The 13,766-nt window shown below is 48.1% G+C and overlaps 1 protein-coding gene across 2 annotated transcripts in view; it reads right to left on the bottom strand.

Annotated features, from left to right (window-relative positions):
- Positions 1–571: 571 nt before the first annotated feature.
- galnt18 (polypeptide N-acetylgalactosaminyltransferase 18) overlaps positions 572–13,766 on the bottom strand; it is a 44,843-nt gene continuing 31,648 nt past the window's right edge. For both annotated transcript variants that reach the window (XM_033038845.1, XM_033038844.1), the window contains exons 5-11: positions 11,594–11,791; positions 10,120–10,234; positions 5,750–5,935; positions 4,533–4,670; positions 3,780–3,875; positions 3,020–3,184; positions 572–2,079 (exon numbers count right to left, since the gene is read on the bottom strand). In XM_033038845.1, coding sequence (XP_032894736.1) covers positions 1,930–2,079; positions 3,020–3,184; positions 3,780–3,875; positions 4,533–4,670; positions 5,750–5,935; positions 10,120–10,234; positions 11,594–11,791 — 1,048 coding nt within the window. In that variant the 3' untranslated portion in view covers positions 572–1,929. The remainder of the gene's footprint in view (positions 2,080–3,019; positions 3,185–3,779; positions 3,876–4,532; positions 4,671–5,749; positions 5,936–10,119; positions 10,235–11,593; positions 11,792–13,766) is intronic.

The following is a 13,766-nucleotide window of genomic DNA, read 5'->3' as shown; positions in this document are numbered from 1 at the left end:
AGAGAACAACCTTAAGGTCGAAGGAGAGGGACAAAGTTTAAAGGAGATGTGAGGGGTAAGTTTTCTTACACAGAGACTGGTGGGTGCCTGGAAAGCACTGCCAGGGTTGGTAGTGGAGGCAGATACAGAAGTGGTGTTTAACAGGCTTTTAGATAGGCACATGGAAATGGAGGCTATGGAGGTGATATGGATCACATGGAGGATGAAGAGATTATCCAACTAGGCCACATGCCTGGCACAGATCCTGTGGGCCGAAGGGCTTGTTGCTGTGGATTGTTCTATGCTGTAACAGTAGGGTATGCTTCTGGTTCCACGGGGACTGTTCCACAGCGGCTGCAGTGTGGGCTGCCCTACATTCTGTCGAACCAGAGGCACTGGGAGCCATTTTAGGATTAGCCCAGCACACAAGCATGTATCGCCATGGGAACGACTTCATCAGGAGTGATCACTGGCTCTGAGGACTACTCCGCGTAAAATCGAAGTTCACACAGCAAGTGTCCGAAGCAAGAGGCCTGTACTTCTGCAAGCAAGTTCAGCTGATGCCAGGTACAAACTAACACAAAAGCACAAGCAATCTTCTCATGGTTTTATTTTGAGCCACACCATGGTTTAGGATTGTTCAAAACAAGAATAGAAATCATTAAAAAAATTAAAAGACATTGGAAATTCACTAACCCATTATTTAGGGGTGATTAAAATACAAAGATTTGTTTTGGATCGACATATTTGGAATCATAGACACCCTCCAATGTCTCAATTGCAGGCAAATGGATTAAATGATTCTTCAGGATTGTTACTGAAGTCATAGGTAAACTCAGAGCCCAGTCACACACACAGAGCATAGTGATCCTCAAAGGTTCGAAGGGGACTACAGAGTGTGGTAGACACGACCTGGTCCATCACAGGTGCTGATCTCTCCACAATCAAAGGGATTTACTGGAAGGCAGTGCCGCATAAAGGCAGCCAATATCATCAAAGACCCACACACCACCTAGGCCACGCTCTCATCTCACCACTACCATCGGGAAGAAGGTACAGGAGCCTGAAAACCGTGACCTCCAGGCTCAAGAACAGCTTCTTCTCAGCAACCATCAGGTTGTTGACCACTGCACAACACTCAGAAACTATGATCTTCTGTGGACTGTCATCGGTTGCACTACAGACTTCGGATTTGCACCATTAAGGTTGCCAAATATTACGGTTCTTAATTTTTTTGTATTATTGATCATTTCATATTTATCTGCGCGGAATTGCTTTGACGGGCCTGTTAAGCTGGTGCAAGTAAGAGTTTCATTGTTCCATTGCCGGTACATATGACATTAAACGCTCTTCACCCTTGCGGCTGTGGGATCGTCCAGGAGCAGTTCAGCCCAAACTCCCATTGGGTTTGAACGGAGGCAGATTTGGAGGGGTCTCGGAGATAACTACGGGGGTATCAGCACCAGGCTCACTCTGCCCACCCAACCCCACTGCGTTGCACAGTCAACAAAGCCTTTTCCAACCAGAGAAGATTAGATGGGCGTATTTTTGATCAAACACTGCTGGGATTTGCCACTGAGTGACCTTCTGGATCAATGGAGATTTACTACATTTGCCTAAATGGATTACAGACCACCTACATAATCCCACTGACCCTACATCACAGAATAGCCACTGCTAATACAGCCTCACATGTGCCAAGGCAGGAACGATATCACTTTGTTCCGTCTCCACGGGACAAACATAACAAGTATATCCATCTCCTGAATGCCTATTTACACGTACAAAATATATCACTATTCCGACCTCCATCGCCGCGACCGTACCTAAAACCCACGCCAGCTCCAATCAAAGATGAACAGAGACAACCCTTCTTCCCAGAGACCTGAGACACAATAAATAGAGCAGATGCTTAAAGAAGCTACACTGGGAGTGGGTGAGGAACGCTCTTCATGTGGAATTCATCTTCCTTAAGATGTTTGAGATAGTCCACTTTTGTCCGCTGCATTTCTGGAGTAAAAGCTGGTATCCATAGACACTTTCACTATTCTCCTCAATCTCCAAGCACTTCTTTGATATTCGATTCCGCACTGAGCCGCCCTGAAAGAGATAATGGGAAATTCTAAACATCAATGGACGGAAATTCCGTGGTATTAAATCAGGTCTGAGCATCTGAGACAACAACTGAGACACATGGAACTGCAGGTGCTGGTTGTGCAAAACATACAGAGTGCTGGAGGAACTTTGAGGGTGACGCAGTGGCGCAGCCATTGGAGCTGATGACCTGGCAAATTATACTGTACATGAGCACAATCAGGCCGCACACAAGTACATCAGGTAGTGCGAGGAGAAGAATACTACAGCCCAGAACACCCTCGTAAATCTTTTCTGCCTCTTTCCAGCTTATTGGCATCATTGCTACAGCAACGTGACCAAAACTGAACACCATGCTCGAAACGCAGCCTCACCAACGTCTTGTACATCTGTAACTTAATGTCCCAACGTAAATACTCAATACCCTGACTGTACCAAAAGCCTCATGACCATCCTACCTACCTGTGATATCACTTTCAGCAAACTATGTACCTGTATTCAATGTGAAGGTTTAGTTTAGAGATATAGCGCGGAAACAGGCTCTTCGGCCCACCGGGTCTGCGCCGTCCAGCGATCCCCCCACATTAACACTATCCTACACCCACTGGGGACAGGTCCTGCCCTGGTTTGACTTCCCAAAATACAACACCTCGCACTTATCTGCTTTAAACTCCATTTCACATTCCTCGTTCCACTTGCCCAGCTGATCCAAGATCTGGCTGCAAATCTTGATAATCACCGTCTCCGACACCACCGAATATGCACAAAGATGGGGCTGATTACGTGTAATTGGGCTAGCCCAGGCAAAAAGGGCAGAAGGGCGTCCTTCTACCCTGTACACGCCTGTGATTCAGGGCGAGTTAGCCGAAAGTGCTGAGAGTGCTGGTTGTGGGTGTGTCTCTGCCCCTGTGGGTGGTGCGTGGGGAGGTCCCGCTGAGGTACTGACCTGCGTGAACTGCCAATGCAGCCGCATCTGGTTGCTCTCGGCGTAGCCGCACTCGATCAGCCGAGGCCGGCCGTTCACCTCCACCAGGCACCTGTTGTCCACGGCATCCAGGGTGGGGCTCAGCACCCCCACGTGTAGCTGCTGGCTGCTCGTGTAGTACACTGCCTGGAGGAGGAAGGTCGACAGTGGTCATTCCACATGGACATACAAAGAGGGGCCCGGCTTGGGGGGGGGGGGGGGGGACGCCAAGAACAGAGGGGGACCCGGCATGGGGTGGGGGGCCTCCGAGAACAAAGAGGGGCCATCGTGGACTAATGAATACTTGGTGTATGTGTAAATAGTCCCTAGTGTGTATAGGATAGTGTTAATGTGTGGGGATCGCTGGTCAGCTCGGGCTTGGTGGGCCGAAGGGCCTGTTTCAGCGCTGTAACTTTAACTAAACTAAACCTTTCCGCAGGGTTGTGAATCGAGAACTAGATTCAAGATTCAAGATCAAGAGGGCATACGTTTAAGGTGAGAGGGGAAAGTGTTACATAGAGGGTGATGAACCTGTGGAATTTCCTCTCCCTTTGTGATTGATGGGCCTCTGCACCAGGGAATCAAGGAGACGGGGTTGGGGTGGAAAAGAGGCATGGGATCAGCCATGATAGAGCAGGCTCGAGGGCTTCCCTGGCTCCAGTTCCTGATGCTCATTTATGTTTATGTTCCCAAGATCCCACCGTGGTCAGTGCACATGCCGAGACCCGGAACGCCGACATACCTGTGGTGTCATCCCGTGACACATGTACACGATGGGAATGTTGTCCGACTGCGGACCCTGGTCGAGGCACAGGTCACTCCTCAGAGCGTTCCTCAGCTGTAACACACAGGTAGACAAGCGATGTGGATCAGGTAACTCCTTCCTCATCCACCCCCGGACTGCCAGCCCAGCTCCCGCTCACCCGGGGAAGGATCACGTCCATCACCCTGAATCACAAGGCCATTTCCTCCCTCGCTGCTTTCTTTCTCTCTCCTGTACCTCACTCGTCTCTTCACTTCTGAAGGCTAGAGCCCTGCAGAGTGTTGTAGAACAGAGAGATCTGGGGGCACAGGTGCACGGTTCCTGAAAGAGGTGGGTCGGGTGAACAGTGTGGGGCAAAGCAGCGTTTGCCACTCCTGCCTTCATTGGGAAGGGTATTGAGGTACAAACGTTGGGACATCATGATGCAGCTGTACAAGTTGTTGGTGAGACCACACTTGGAGTATTGTGTGTAGTTCTGGTCACACCGGCTATAGGATGGATGTCATTAAGTTGGAAAGGGTGCAGAAGAGATTCACCGGGATGTTAGCTGGGCTTGCAGGCTTGAGTTATAGGGAGGCTGAGTCGGAAGCTGAGGGATGGACCAAGTGAATGCTCACAGTCATTTCCCCAGGGTAGAGGATTCCAAAACAAGAGGGCATAGGATTAACTTGAGAGGGGAGAAATTTAAGGAGGACCTCAGGGGCTACTTTTTCACTCTCTGCCTGTGCCTACCATGCCGTAGGCCAACGTGTCCGTGTACTTCTTCATCTGCGTGTAGACGTTGTTCAGGTACCATCTGAAGCTCCTGCACTGCAACCTGTGTCTCAGCGCCTTGCGCTCCGAAATGTCTCCAATGTCAATCCCGGAGTTCTGGGGAGTCGGGGAAGAGGGAAAACAGTGCTCGTGAAGTGTAGAGACGTTGATGTCGGCTCTAAACGCCACAGAGAACACAATCGCAGGTACGGTGCAACCGCGGGTCATCAGGGGGACCTCAGTCCCCTGCTCTACCCTCTCTGTACCCATCACTGTGTAGCCAGGCACAGCTACAATGCCATCTATACATTTGCTGACCACATCACCGCTGTTGGATCAATAATGTCCCACAGCTTTACAACAAAGCTGGAGAGGACTGGGAGTGTCTGGCCAAGACTGTTGTCAATACACACGTGTGGTCTCACCAACCATCTATATTGTTTGAGCAATACTGAGGCCCATAAACTCATGGAGCACAGCAACGGGCCCTTCTGCCCAACTCGCCCAAGTTAACCAATATCCCCTATCTAAGCTAGTCCCGTTTACCCACTTTTGGTGTCTAAACCTCCAAACCTGCCATCTGCGTGCCTGCCCAAATGTCTTTTAGATGCTGTTATTACACCTGCCTTAACAATTTCATCCAGTAGCTCATTCCACATACCCACTACCCACAAGGTTGCTGTTCAGTTTCCTATTAAATCTTCCCCCCCTCACCTTAAATCTATGCTCTCTGGTTCTTGATACCCCTATCGTGGGAAAAGGACTCTGTGCCTTTAACCAATTTATTCCCCTTAGGACTTTAAATCACTCTTCAGCCTCCTGCTCTCCAAGGAATAACCTGGCCAACCTCACCCTATAGCTCAGGCCCTCGAATCCTGTCAACATCCTTGTAAATCCGCTCTGCATCCTTTCCCGCTTAATGGCACCGTTCCTATAGTAGGATGGCTAAAACTGAACACAATGCTCCAAGTGCAGCCTAGTCAACATCTTGTACAACTGTAGCATAACGTCCCAACTTCCCGGACTGACGGCCAGCGTACCGAAGGCCGCCTTCTTCACCCCATCCACCTGTCGGGGAAGGTTGCTTCTCCTCCCTGTTTCTATTCCGTGTCCTTTCATTGTCGTGCCTCTCTGCTGTCACACCAGGCTGAGGGTGACTCCACACCAGAGGCCTCCGCCTCGTTCCCCCTGCTCACCTCTCTGGGGATGTTCCAGGCCATGTAGACGTGATCTTTGAACTCGTCCATCCAGACCTCGGCCACCCTGAGTGCGTTCCTGCGGACGTGTGCGGTCAGGTCCTCCGTGTAGGGTTTGTGAGCCCTCTCGATGTGGGCCAGCCTGGAGCAGGGCAGGACCTCCACACTACCTCCACACTGCCAGACCTGGGGAGACAACGCTGGCATCAAATCTTGCATGTCTGCAAACTTACCAACCAACCCATCTACATACACCTCCAAGTCGTTTATATATATATTTTGCAAACAACTGATCCCTGTAGAACTCCACTGGTCACAGATCTCCAGTCAGAAGAACACCCTTCCGCCTCAACCCTCTTTTTAGTTTAGAGATACAATGCAGAAACAGGCCCTTCGGATCACCGGGTTCGCGCTAACCAGTGATCACCCCCACGCTAACACTATCCTACACACTAGGGACAATTTACAATCCTTACTGAAGACAATTGAACAACAAACCTGTCGGCTTTGGAGTGTGGGAGGAAACCCGGAGCACCCGGAGAAAACCCACGCGGTTATGGGGGGAACGGACAAACTCTGTACAGACATCACCTGTGGTCAGGATTAAACCCAGGTCTCTGGCACTGTAAGGCAGGAACTCTATTGCTGCGCCACCATGCCGTCCTCTGTCTTCTATGGGTCAGCCAGTTATAAATCACAACAACCAAGTCACCACTAATCCCATGCATCGTAATCTTCTGGACCAACCTACCTTGAGGGACTTCCCACAATCCATGTAGATAACATTCACTGCCCCACCCTCATCAATGACCTTCATCACCTCCTCAAAAGACTCAACCATGTTTGCAAGACATGACCTACCCTGCACTAAACTATACTCACTGACTCTAATTAGCCCATTCTCTTCCAAATGCGAGCAAATCCAACCCTTGTGAATCCTCTCCAATAGCTTCTCTGCAACTGTTGTGAGGCCCACCAGCCTCTAACTACCTAGATATTCTCTACTTCCCTTCTTAAACAAAGGAACAATGTTGGCTACTCTCCAGCCTTCTGGGACCTTGCCTGTGGCTAGAGAAGATGCCAGATCTTCATTCTATTTATTTATTTATTTATTTATTTATTTATTTATTCCGAACAAGTAAAGACATTAAAGACATTAATAGTAACAAAATCGAAATTATCAAACAATTGGACATTACAATCAATATTTACAAAGCAATGAAAAGAACAAAAGCAAAGTTCCAATGTCCAACTCTGTCTGTACAAGCTCGAAAAGGAGTGAGAAGAATAACTTATTAAATCTCACCCCTTTTCCCCAACACTTCTACCATATTTAAAAATCAATTAATTAATAATAATAATACTACCCTAGGCAATTTCCCATAATACCTACAGACATATATATACATACAACTATTATGCACATACAAACTTCATATCTGAAGTACCCAAACATAAGTAAACAATAGTAAAGCAATAGATAAACATCAACCACCACTTGTCAACCATCCCCTCCATCCCTGTACCCCTTGAAAATTATTTTTTTATATATCATTTTAAAATGATTCATGTTTGTGCATTGCTTTAATTCCCCGTTCAATTTATTCCACACTCCTACTCCACACACCGAAATACAAAAGGTTTTTCTAGTCGTACGGACTCTTTGTTTCTTAAAGTTATTATTTCTTAAATTTCTTAAACTTAAAGTTCATCAAGGCAAGATCACCTTTCTTGTCTCTCTCAATAATCTGGGATAGATCCCATCACGTCCTAGTAATTTATCCACTTTAATGCACTTCAAGAACCACAATACCACCGCCTATTTAATTTCAAACTGCCCTAGTATTCTCCACACTGATCTCACTGTCCTCCATGTCCTTTTCATTGATGAATACTGGTACAAAGTTCTAATTTAGTGCCTTGCGTACATCCCTAGATTCCAAGTATAAATTCTCTCCTTTATCCTTGAGCAGTCCTTCGTTCTCCCAAGTTAGAGTCATAGAGTGATGATAAGTGTGGAAATAGGCCCTTCGGCCCAATTTACCCACACCGGCCAACATGTCCCAGCTATACTGGTTCCATGTGGCCCGTATCCCTCCAAACCTGTCCTATCCATGTAAACACAATGTTACACAATGCCACACGATCACTCGCCCAGGCTACTCCAACAGCACCTCCCAAACCCACCGCCTCAGCGACCCAGAAGGGGATCTCATTGAAACATATAAGATTGTTAAGGGCTTGGACACACTAGAGGCAGGAAACATGTTCCCAATGTTGGGGGAGTCTAGAACCAGGGGCCACAGTTTAAGAATAAGGGGTAAACCATTGAGAACGGAGACGAGGAAACACTTTTTCTCACAGAGAGTTGTGAGTCTGTGGAATTCTCTGCCTCAGAGGGCGGTGGAGGCAGGTTCTCTGGATGCTTTTAAGAGAGAGCTAGATAGGGCTCTTAAAAATAGCAGTCAGGGGATATGGGGAGAAGGCAGGAACGGGGTACTGATTGGGGATGATCAGCCATGATCACATTGAATGGCGGTGCTGGCTCGAAGGGCCGAATGGCCTACTCCTGCACCTATTGTCTATTGTCTATTGACAGGGGCAACAGGCACAGGGGAACTCCATCACCCACCGATTCCACATCCAAGTCGTGCACTGGTCCGGCCCACCCCTTTTTCTTCCCCCAACCCCATCCCCTTCCACCCATATCCCTTCCTCCAGCTTTACATTTCACTCCCCTTGTCTCCTTCTCCGACTCCCTTTTGTCTCTTTTTCATCTCTAGCCTTTGTCTTCACCCACCAACCATTCAAACCCCCCCCCCCCCCCCCCCCCCCCCTTCACACATATCCACCCCTCATTTGCCAGACTTTGTCCCATCCCCACCTCTCCACAAGCTTCCTCCCTGCTACTCCATCAGTCTGAGGAAGGGTCCCAACCAGAATGGTCATCTGTCCATTCCTTCCACACAAGCTGCCTGACCCGTTGTGATTTGCTTGGAAATGTATCGCCATTGGATCTAAATCCCAAGAACTCCCTCCCCACCTTCAACAGAAGAAGGGCAGTGGTTCATGAGGCAGGCTCACCCCCCCACCTTCCGAAGGGCAATTAGGGATTAAGGATAAATGCTGGCCTTGTCCATGACAGCCTCATGCTGAGAATATTTTATGGCAGGCTTCACATCAAGTACTAAATCTCCCCGATTTTATTGGCTGCATAAATACTTGGTTACCATGGTGATCTATTATCCTTGCGAGGGAAAGGCTTCCCTGGCCTTGCTATTGATTACTGGCTGGAGAATCCTGTAAAAACGAACGTCCGCTGCCTGCCTCAAGAAAGTGGCGTTGGAGGAATTCACACGTTTAAAACTCTCCTTCCACCGGGCAACCTACTGCAGCCCCGTTGACATTTCTCACATATTTATTGCAAAAATAATGCCACCCAATTTAAAGAAAGCCCCACTCCACAAGAAAGTCTGGAGGGCTAAGTCAGTGCTTAAGGTCCTTGCTTATAAACTAGGAGCTGTGGAAAGCCTGAATCTGAATTACTCCGTTTGAGAGGACACAGTCCCCTCAAGAAAGTGGCAGAATGTGTGTGTGTATCCATGAGTGTGTGTACCTGTCCGTGGGGGCATTTGTGCGTGCGTCTATATGAGTGTGTGAGGGAGAAGAGAGACAGGCAGAGAAAGAGAAAGAGAGAGAGAGAGAGAGAGAGAGAGAGAGAGACAAGAGAGGTACAGACAGAGAGATAGAAAGAGCGACAGAGAGAGACAGAAAGAGAGACAGAGGCAGAGAGAGAGGCAGAGAGAGAGGCAGAGAGAGGCAGAGAGAGAGCAGAGACAGACACAGACACAGACACAGAGACAGTCATACAACGTGGAAACAGGCCCTACAGCCCAATATGTACATGCCGACCAACATGCCCCATCTACACTACTCCCATTTGCCTGTGTTTGACACATATCCCTCTAAACCTATCCGATCCATTTATCTGTCTAAATGTTTTTTAAAAATTGTGTTAACAGCTGCCACAACTACCTCCTCTGGCAGCTCATTCCCTATGCCTACCATCCTTTGTGTGAAAGAGTTGCCCCTCAGGATGTCTACCCAAGTTAGTCCGGTTTTCCTGCATTGGCCCATATCCCTCAAGTACCTGCCCAAATGTTGTTTAAACATTGTGATTTTACCCACCTCTCAACTTCCTCTGGTCGCTTGTTCCATTTACACACCGGCGTCTGTGTGAAAACGTTGCCCTATGGGTCCCGTCACTGGAGAGTTCACCGCACAAACCAAACCCAACCTTTGACATAACTGGAGCAGGAATGGGGCAGGACTGGGGATAGGGGAGAGGGGGCAATGTGTGCGCCACTTACCCGGATACTCAGCTCCACATTCTCGCCTCCGTACACCTCCATTCCCTCATCCAGCAACCCAATCTCTTCAAAGAACTGGCGGTCCACCACAAAGCAGCCAATCAGAGAAGGACTTCTGCAAACCAACATAGAAAAATACTTCAGCGAAGGTTCCTGAGATTCCAGAAGCGATTCGGATATTAGATTAGTTCTGTGACCAGTTCAACTTAACCCAGAATTTTTTTGAAGTTGAAGCAGACTCTGGATTTCATTTCCCTCATGGTTTGTCCATTCCCTCCACAGATGCTGCCTGACTGGCTGAGTTCACCCAGCAGTTTGTGTTTTGCTCACGATTCCAGCATCTGCAGTTTGTGAGTTTCCAGTTCTCTGTCTTTCATGGGCGATCTCTAAGGTTTAGACAGCGACCACTAGTTGCAGACTCTCCCACAAGAGGAACACCTAACCCGTCACGAGCCTCAGCATCTTCCAGCAAAGTCATCTCTTGTTGCACTCCGTTGTTCTACGCCAGGCTACCTTGAGCACTGGTCCACACACAAGGAATGCCACAAGGAAATTAGGCCCTTCAGCCCATTGAGACGGTGCCGTTCCATTCCAGTATTAGCTGTGAGGAGGATGCTAGGAGGCTGCAAGGTGACTTGGATAGGCTGGGTGAGTGGGCAAATGCATGGCAGATGCAGTATAATGTGGATAAATGTGAGGTTATCCACTTTGATGGCAAAAACAGGAAAGTAGACTATTATCTGAATGGCGGTCGATTAGGAAAAGGGGAGATGCAACGAGACCTGGGTGTCATGGTACACCAGTCATTGAAAGTAGGCATGCAGGTGCAGCAGGCAGTGAAGAAAGCGAATGGTATGTTAGCATTCATAGCAAAAGGATGCAGGAAGCATGATGTGAAAAGGGTGAGGTGAGATGGCCAGATGTGGACACAAGGTAAAGTGAATGACCAGATGTGCTCACAGGGTAACATGAGATGCCCAGAGGTGGACAGGGGGAGATGAGATGGTCAAACGTGAACAACAGGGAGACATGAGATGGCCAGATGTGGATGACAGTGTGAAATGAGGTGGCCAGAGGTGGACACAGGCGAGGTAAGATAGCCAGATGTGGACAACAAAGTGAGGCCAGTCTCCCATGTGGAACTTGTCAAAGGTCTTCCAGAAGAGGGATCGAGGAGTAGAAGTACGCAGTTCCCCGAAATTGGTGTCGCGGATAGACAGGATGGTGAAGAAGGCCTCTTGCGACTAGTCTTCATCAGTCAGCGAATTGGGTACAGAAATTGGGACATTGTGTTACAGTTGGACGTGACATTGGAGAGGCCACACTTGGAGTATTATGTTGAGTTTGGGTCACCCTGCTGTTGGAAAGATGACATTAAGCTGATGTGGGCACGGGGTGAGGTGAGATGGCCAGACATGAGCAGCTGAGCGACAGTGAGATGAGGGGGGGGGGGGGGGCAACTCGTGTTGGTTACCTGATTGGGGCAGTTGCATTTTCCAAAGCCCACCATTCCCTGGGAGGGTTGAGGTAACGACACCACAGTTCCCAGTCAAACCCTTGGGCTGAAAGGGAATACTCCTGGACCTCAAAGTTGTCGTACTTGATGTTGTCAAAGGATGGAGATATGATGCGCCTTCGGTCTTCCTTTATCCGCGACAGGATTGGCTCCACCCTGGAGAGGAATGGACAGACATTCAGTGGGTAGGCCCAAAATGCTGGAGTAACTCAGCGGGTCAGGCAGCAGCATCTCTGGAGAGAAGGAATGGGAGACCCTTGGGTCTCGACCCGAAACGTCGCCCATTCCTTCCCTCCAGAGATGCTGCCTGACCCGCTGAGTTACTCCAGCATTTTGTGTCTACCTTCGATTTAAACCAGTTCTTTCTTAGACATTCAGTGGGTCTGAGGCAGCGGGACCCCAGACTGACTGAGGGCAGTTGCTCCCACGAACACACAATCGCCACAGTGTCATTACAACTGTGTTGTTCTATCTTCTCCCTGGCTTTCCCTTCCCCACTCTTCATCTCACCATCCCATCACCAACAGCACACAGACCCTTTTCTCTCCAAGTCCCATTATCTCTCTTTCTCTCAGTGACGGAGCTGCACAACACAAAAACAGGCCCCTTCGGCCCACCTTGTCCATGCCAACCAAGATGGCGTACTGGGCCAGTCCCATTTGCCTGAATTTGGCTCTATCCTTCTAAACCCTTCCCAACCATACATCTGACCAAATGTCTTTTAAAAGTCATTATTGTGTCCACTTCTGTCTCATCATCTGACTGACAGCTCATTCCCCTGACTGACTTCTGAGTGAAAAAGTTGCCTCTGAGGTCTCTCTTAAATGTCTCCTCTCTCACCTTAAGTCTGTGCCCTCTAATTTTAGAATCCTCCACCCTGGGAAAAAGACTGTGAGTGTCCACATTATGCATGCCACCTCCTGATCTTGTACACCGTGATAAGATCACCTCTCAGCCTTCTACGATCCAAAGCAAAAATAAAATGGCCTCTTACTTGCCTCTGTATGTCTCTGATTCTTTCTGCCTCCCACTATCCTCTCCAACATGCACACACATGGACTCTGGCTCCCCTGATGGGTGTGGATAAACGTTTAGAAGCAGAGTACACAATGCAGAGGGCTTATACACTACATTGTGTACAGTTTTAGTCTTCTAATTTGAGGAAGGACATCCTTGTTATTGAAGCAGTGCAGCGTAGGTTCACGAGATTGATCCCTGGGATGGCGGGACTGTCATATGAGGAAAGATTGAAAAGACTAGGCTTGTACTGGAGTTTAGAAGGATGAGGGGTTTTCTTTTTTTTTTTTTTTTTTGTCTAACTGTAGTCTTGTAGGTCTGTGTCCAAGATGGCTGCCGTGAAGGGAGAGTGGACGCTGGCACGAATTGGTTGCCGCTGCTCTCTCTTCACACTGTGTTTTTGATTTTCTGTTTTTGGATTGAATTCTGTTTTTAATTTGTGTCATTGTGATGTCTTTAATTACTTGTTTTACTCCGATTATATGTTTTTATTCCGATTACTATGTAAGGTGTCCTTGAGATTTTGTATGAAAGACGCCCATTAAATATAAAATTTATTATTTATTATTATAGAAACATATAAAATTATAAAAGGACTGGACAAGCTAGATGCAGGAAATATGTTCCCAATGTTAGGCGAGTCCAGAACCAGGGGCCACAGTCTTAGAATAAAGGGGAGATCATTTAAGACTGAGGAGAAAACACTTTTTCACCCAGAGCGTTGTGAATTTATGGAATTCCCTGCCCCAGTGGAGGCCAAGTCACTGGATGAATTTTAGAGAGAGTTAGATAGAGCTCTGTGGGCTAGTGGAGTCAAGGGATATGGGGAGAAGGCAGGCACGGGTTATTGATAGGGGATGATCAGCCATGATCACAATGAATGGCGATGCTGGCTCGAAGGGCTGAATGGCCTCCTCCTGCACCTATTTTCTATGTTTCTATGTTTCTATTGGAGTGAAATACTGCGGTCACGCTGCACACTGACAGTCAACAAATGTAAAAGGTTGTATTATCAAAAACATTCCAAAAATTCAGTGGATTCTTGAAACGTGTAAAGAACTTCCAAGGAATTAGAGTCACATGGCAGGGAAACAAGACCTTCAGTGCAAGTCGC

The sequence above is a fragment of the Amblyraja radiata genome, chromosome 20, assembly GCF_010909765.2.
Source record: "Amblyraja radiata isolate CabotCenter1 chromosome 20, sAmbRad1.1.pri, whole genome shotgun sequence".
Taxonomy (NCBI): Eukaryota; Metazoa; Chordata; class Chondrichthyes; order Rajiformes; family Rajidae; genus Amblyraja; species Amblyraja radiata.
This window is presented reverse-complemented; position numbering and strand designations above follow the sequence as displayed.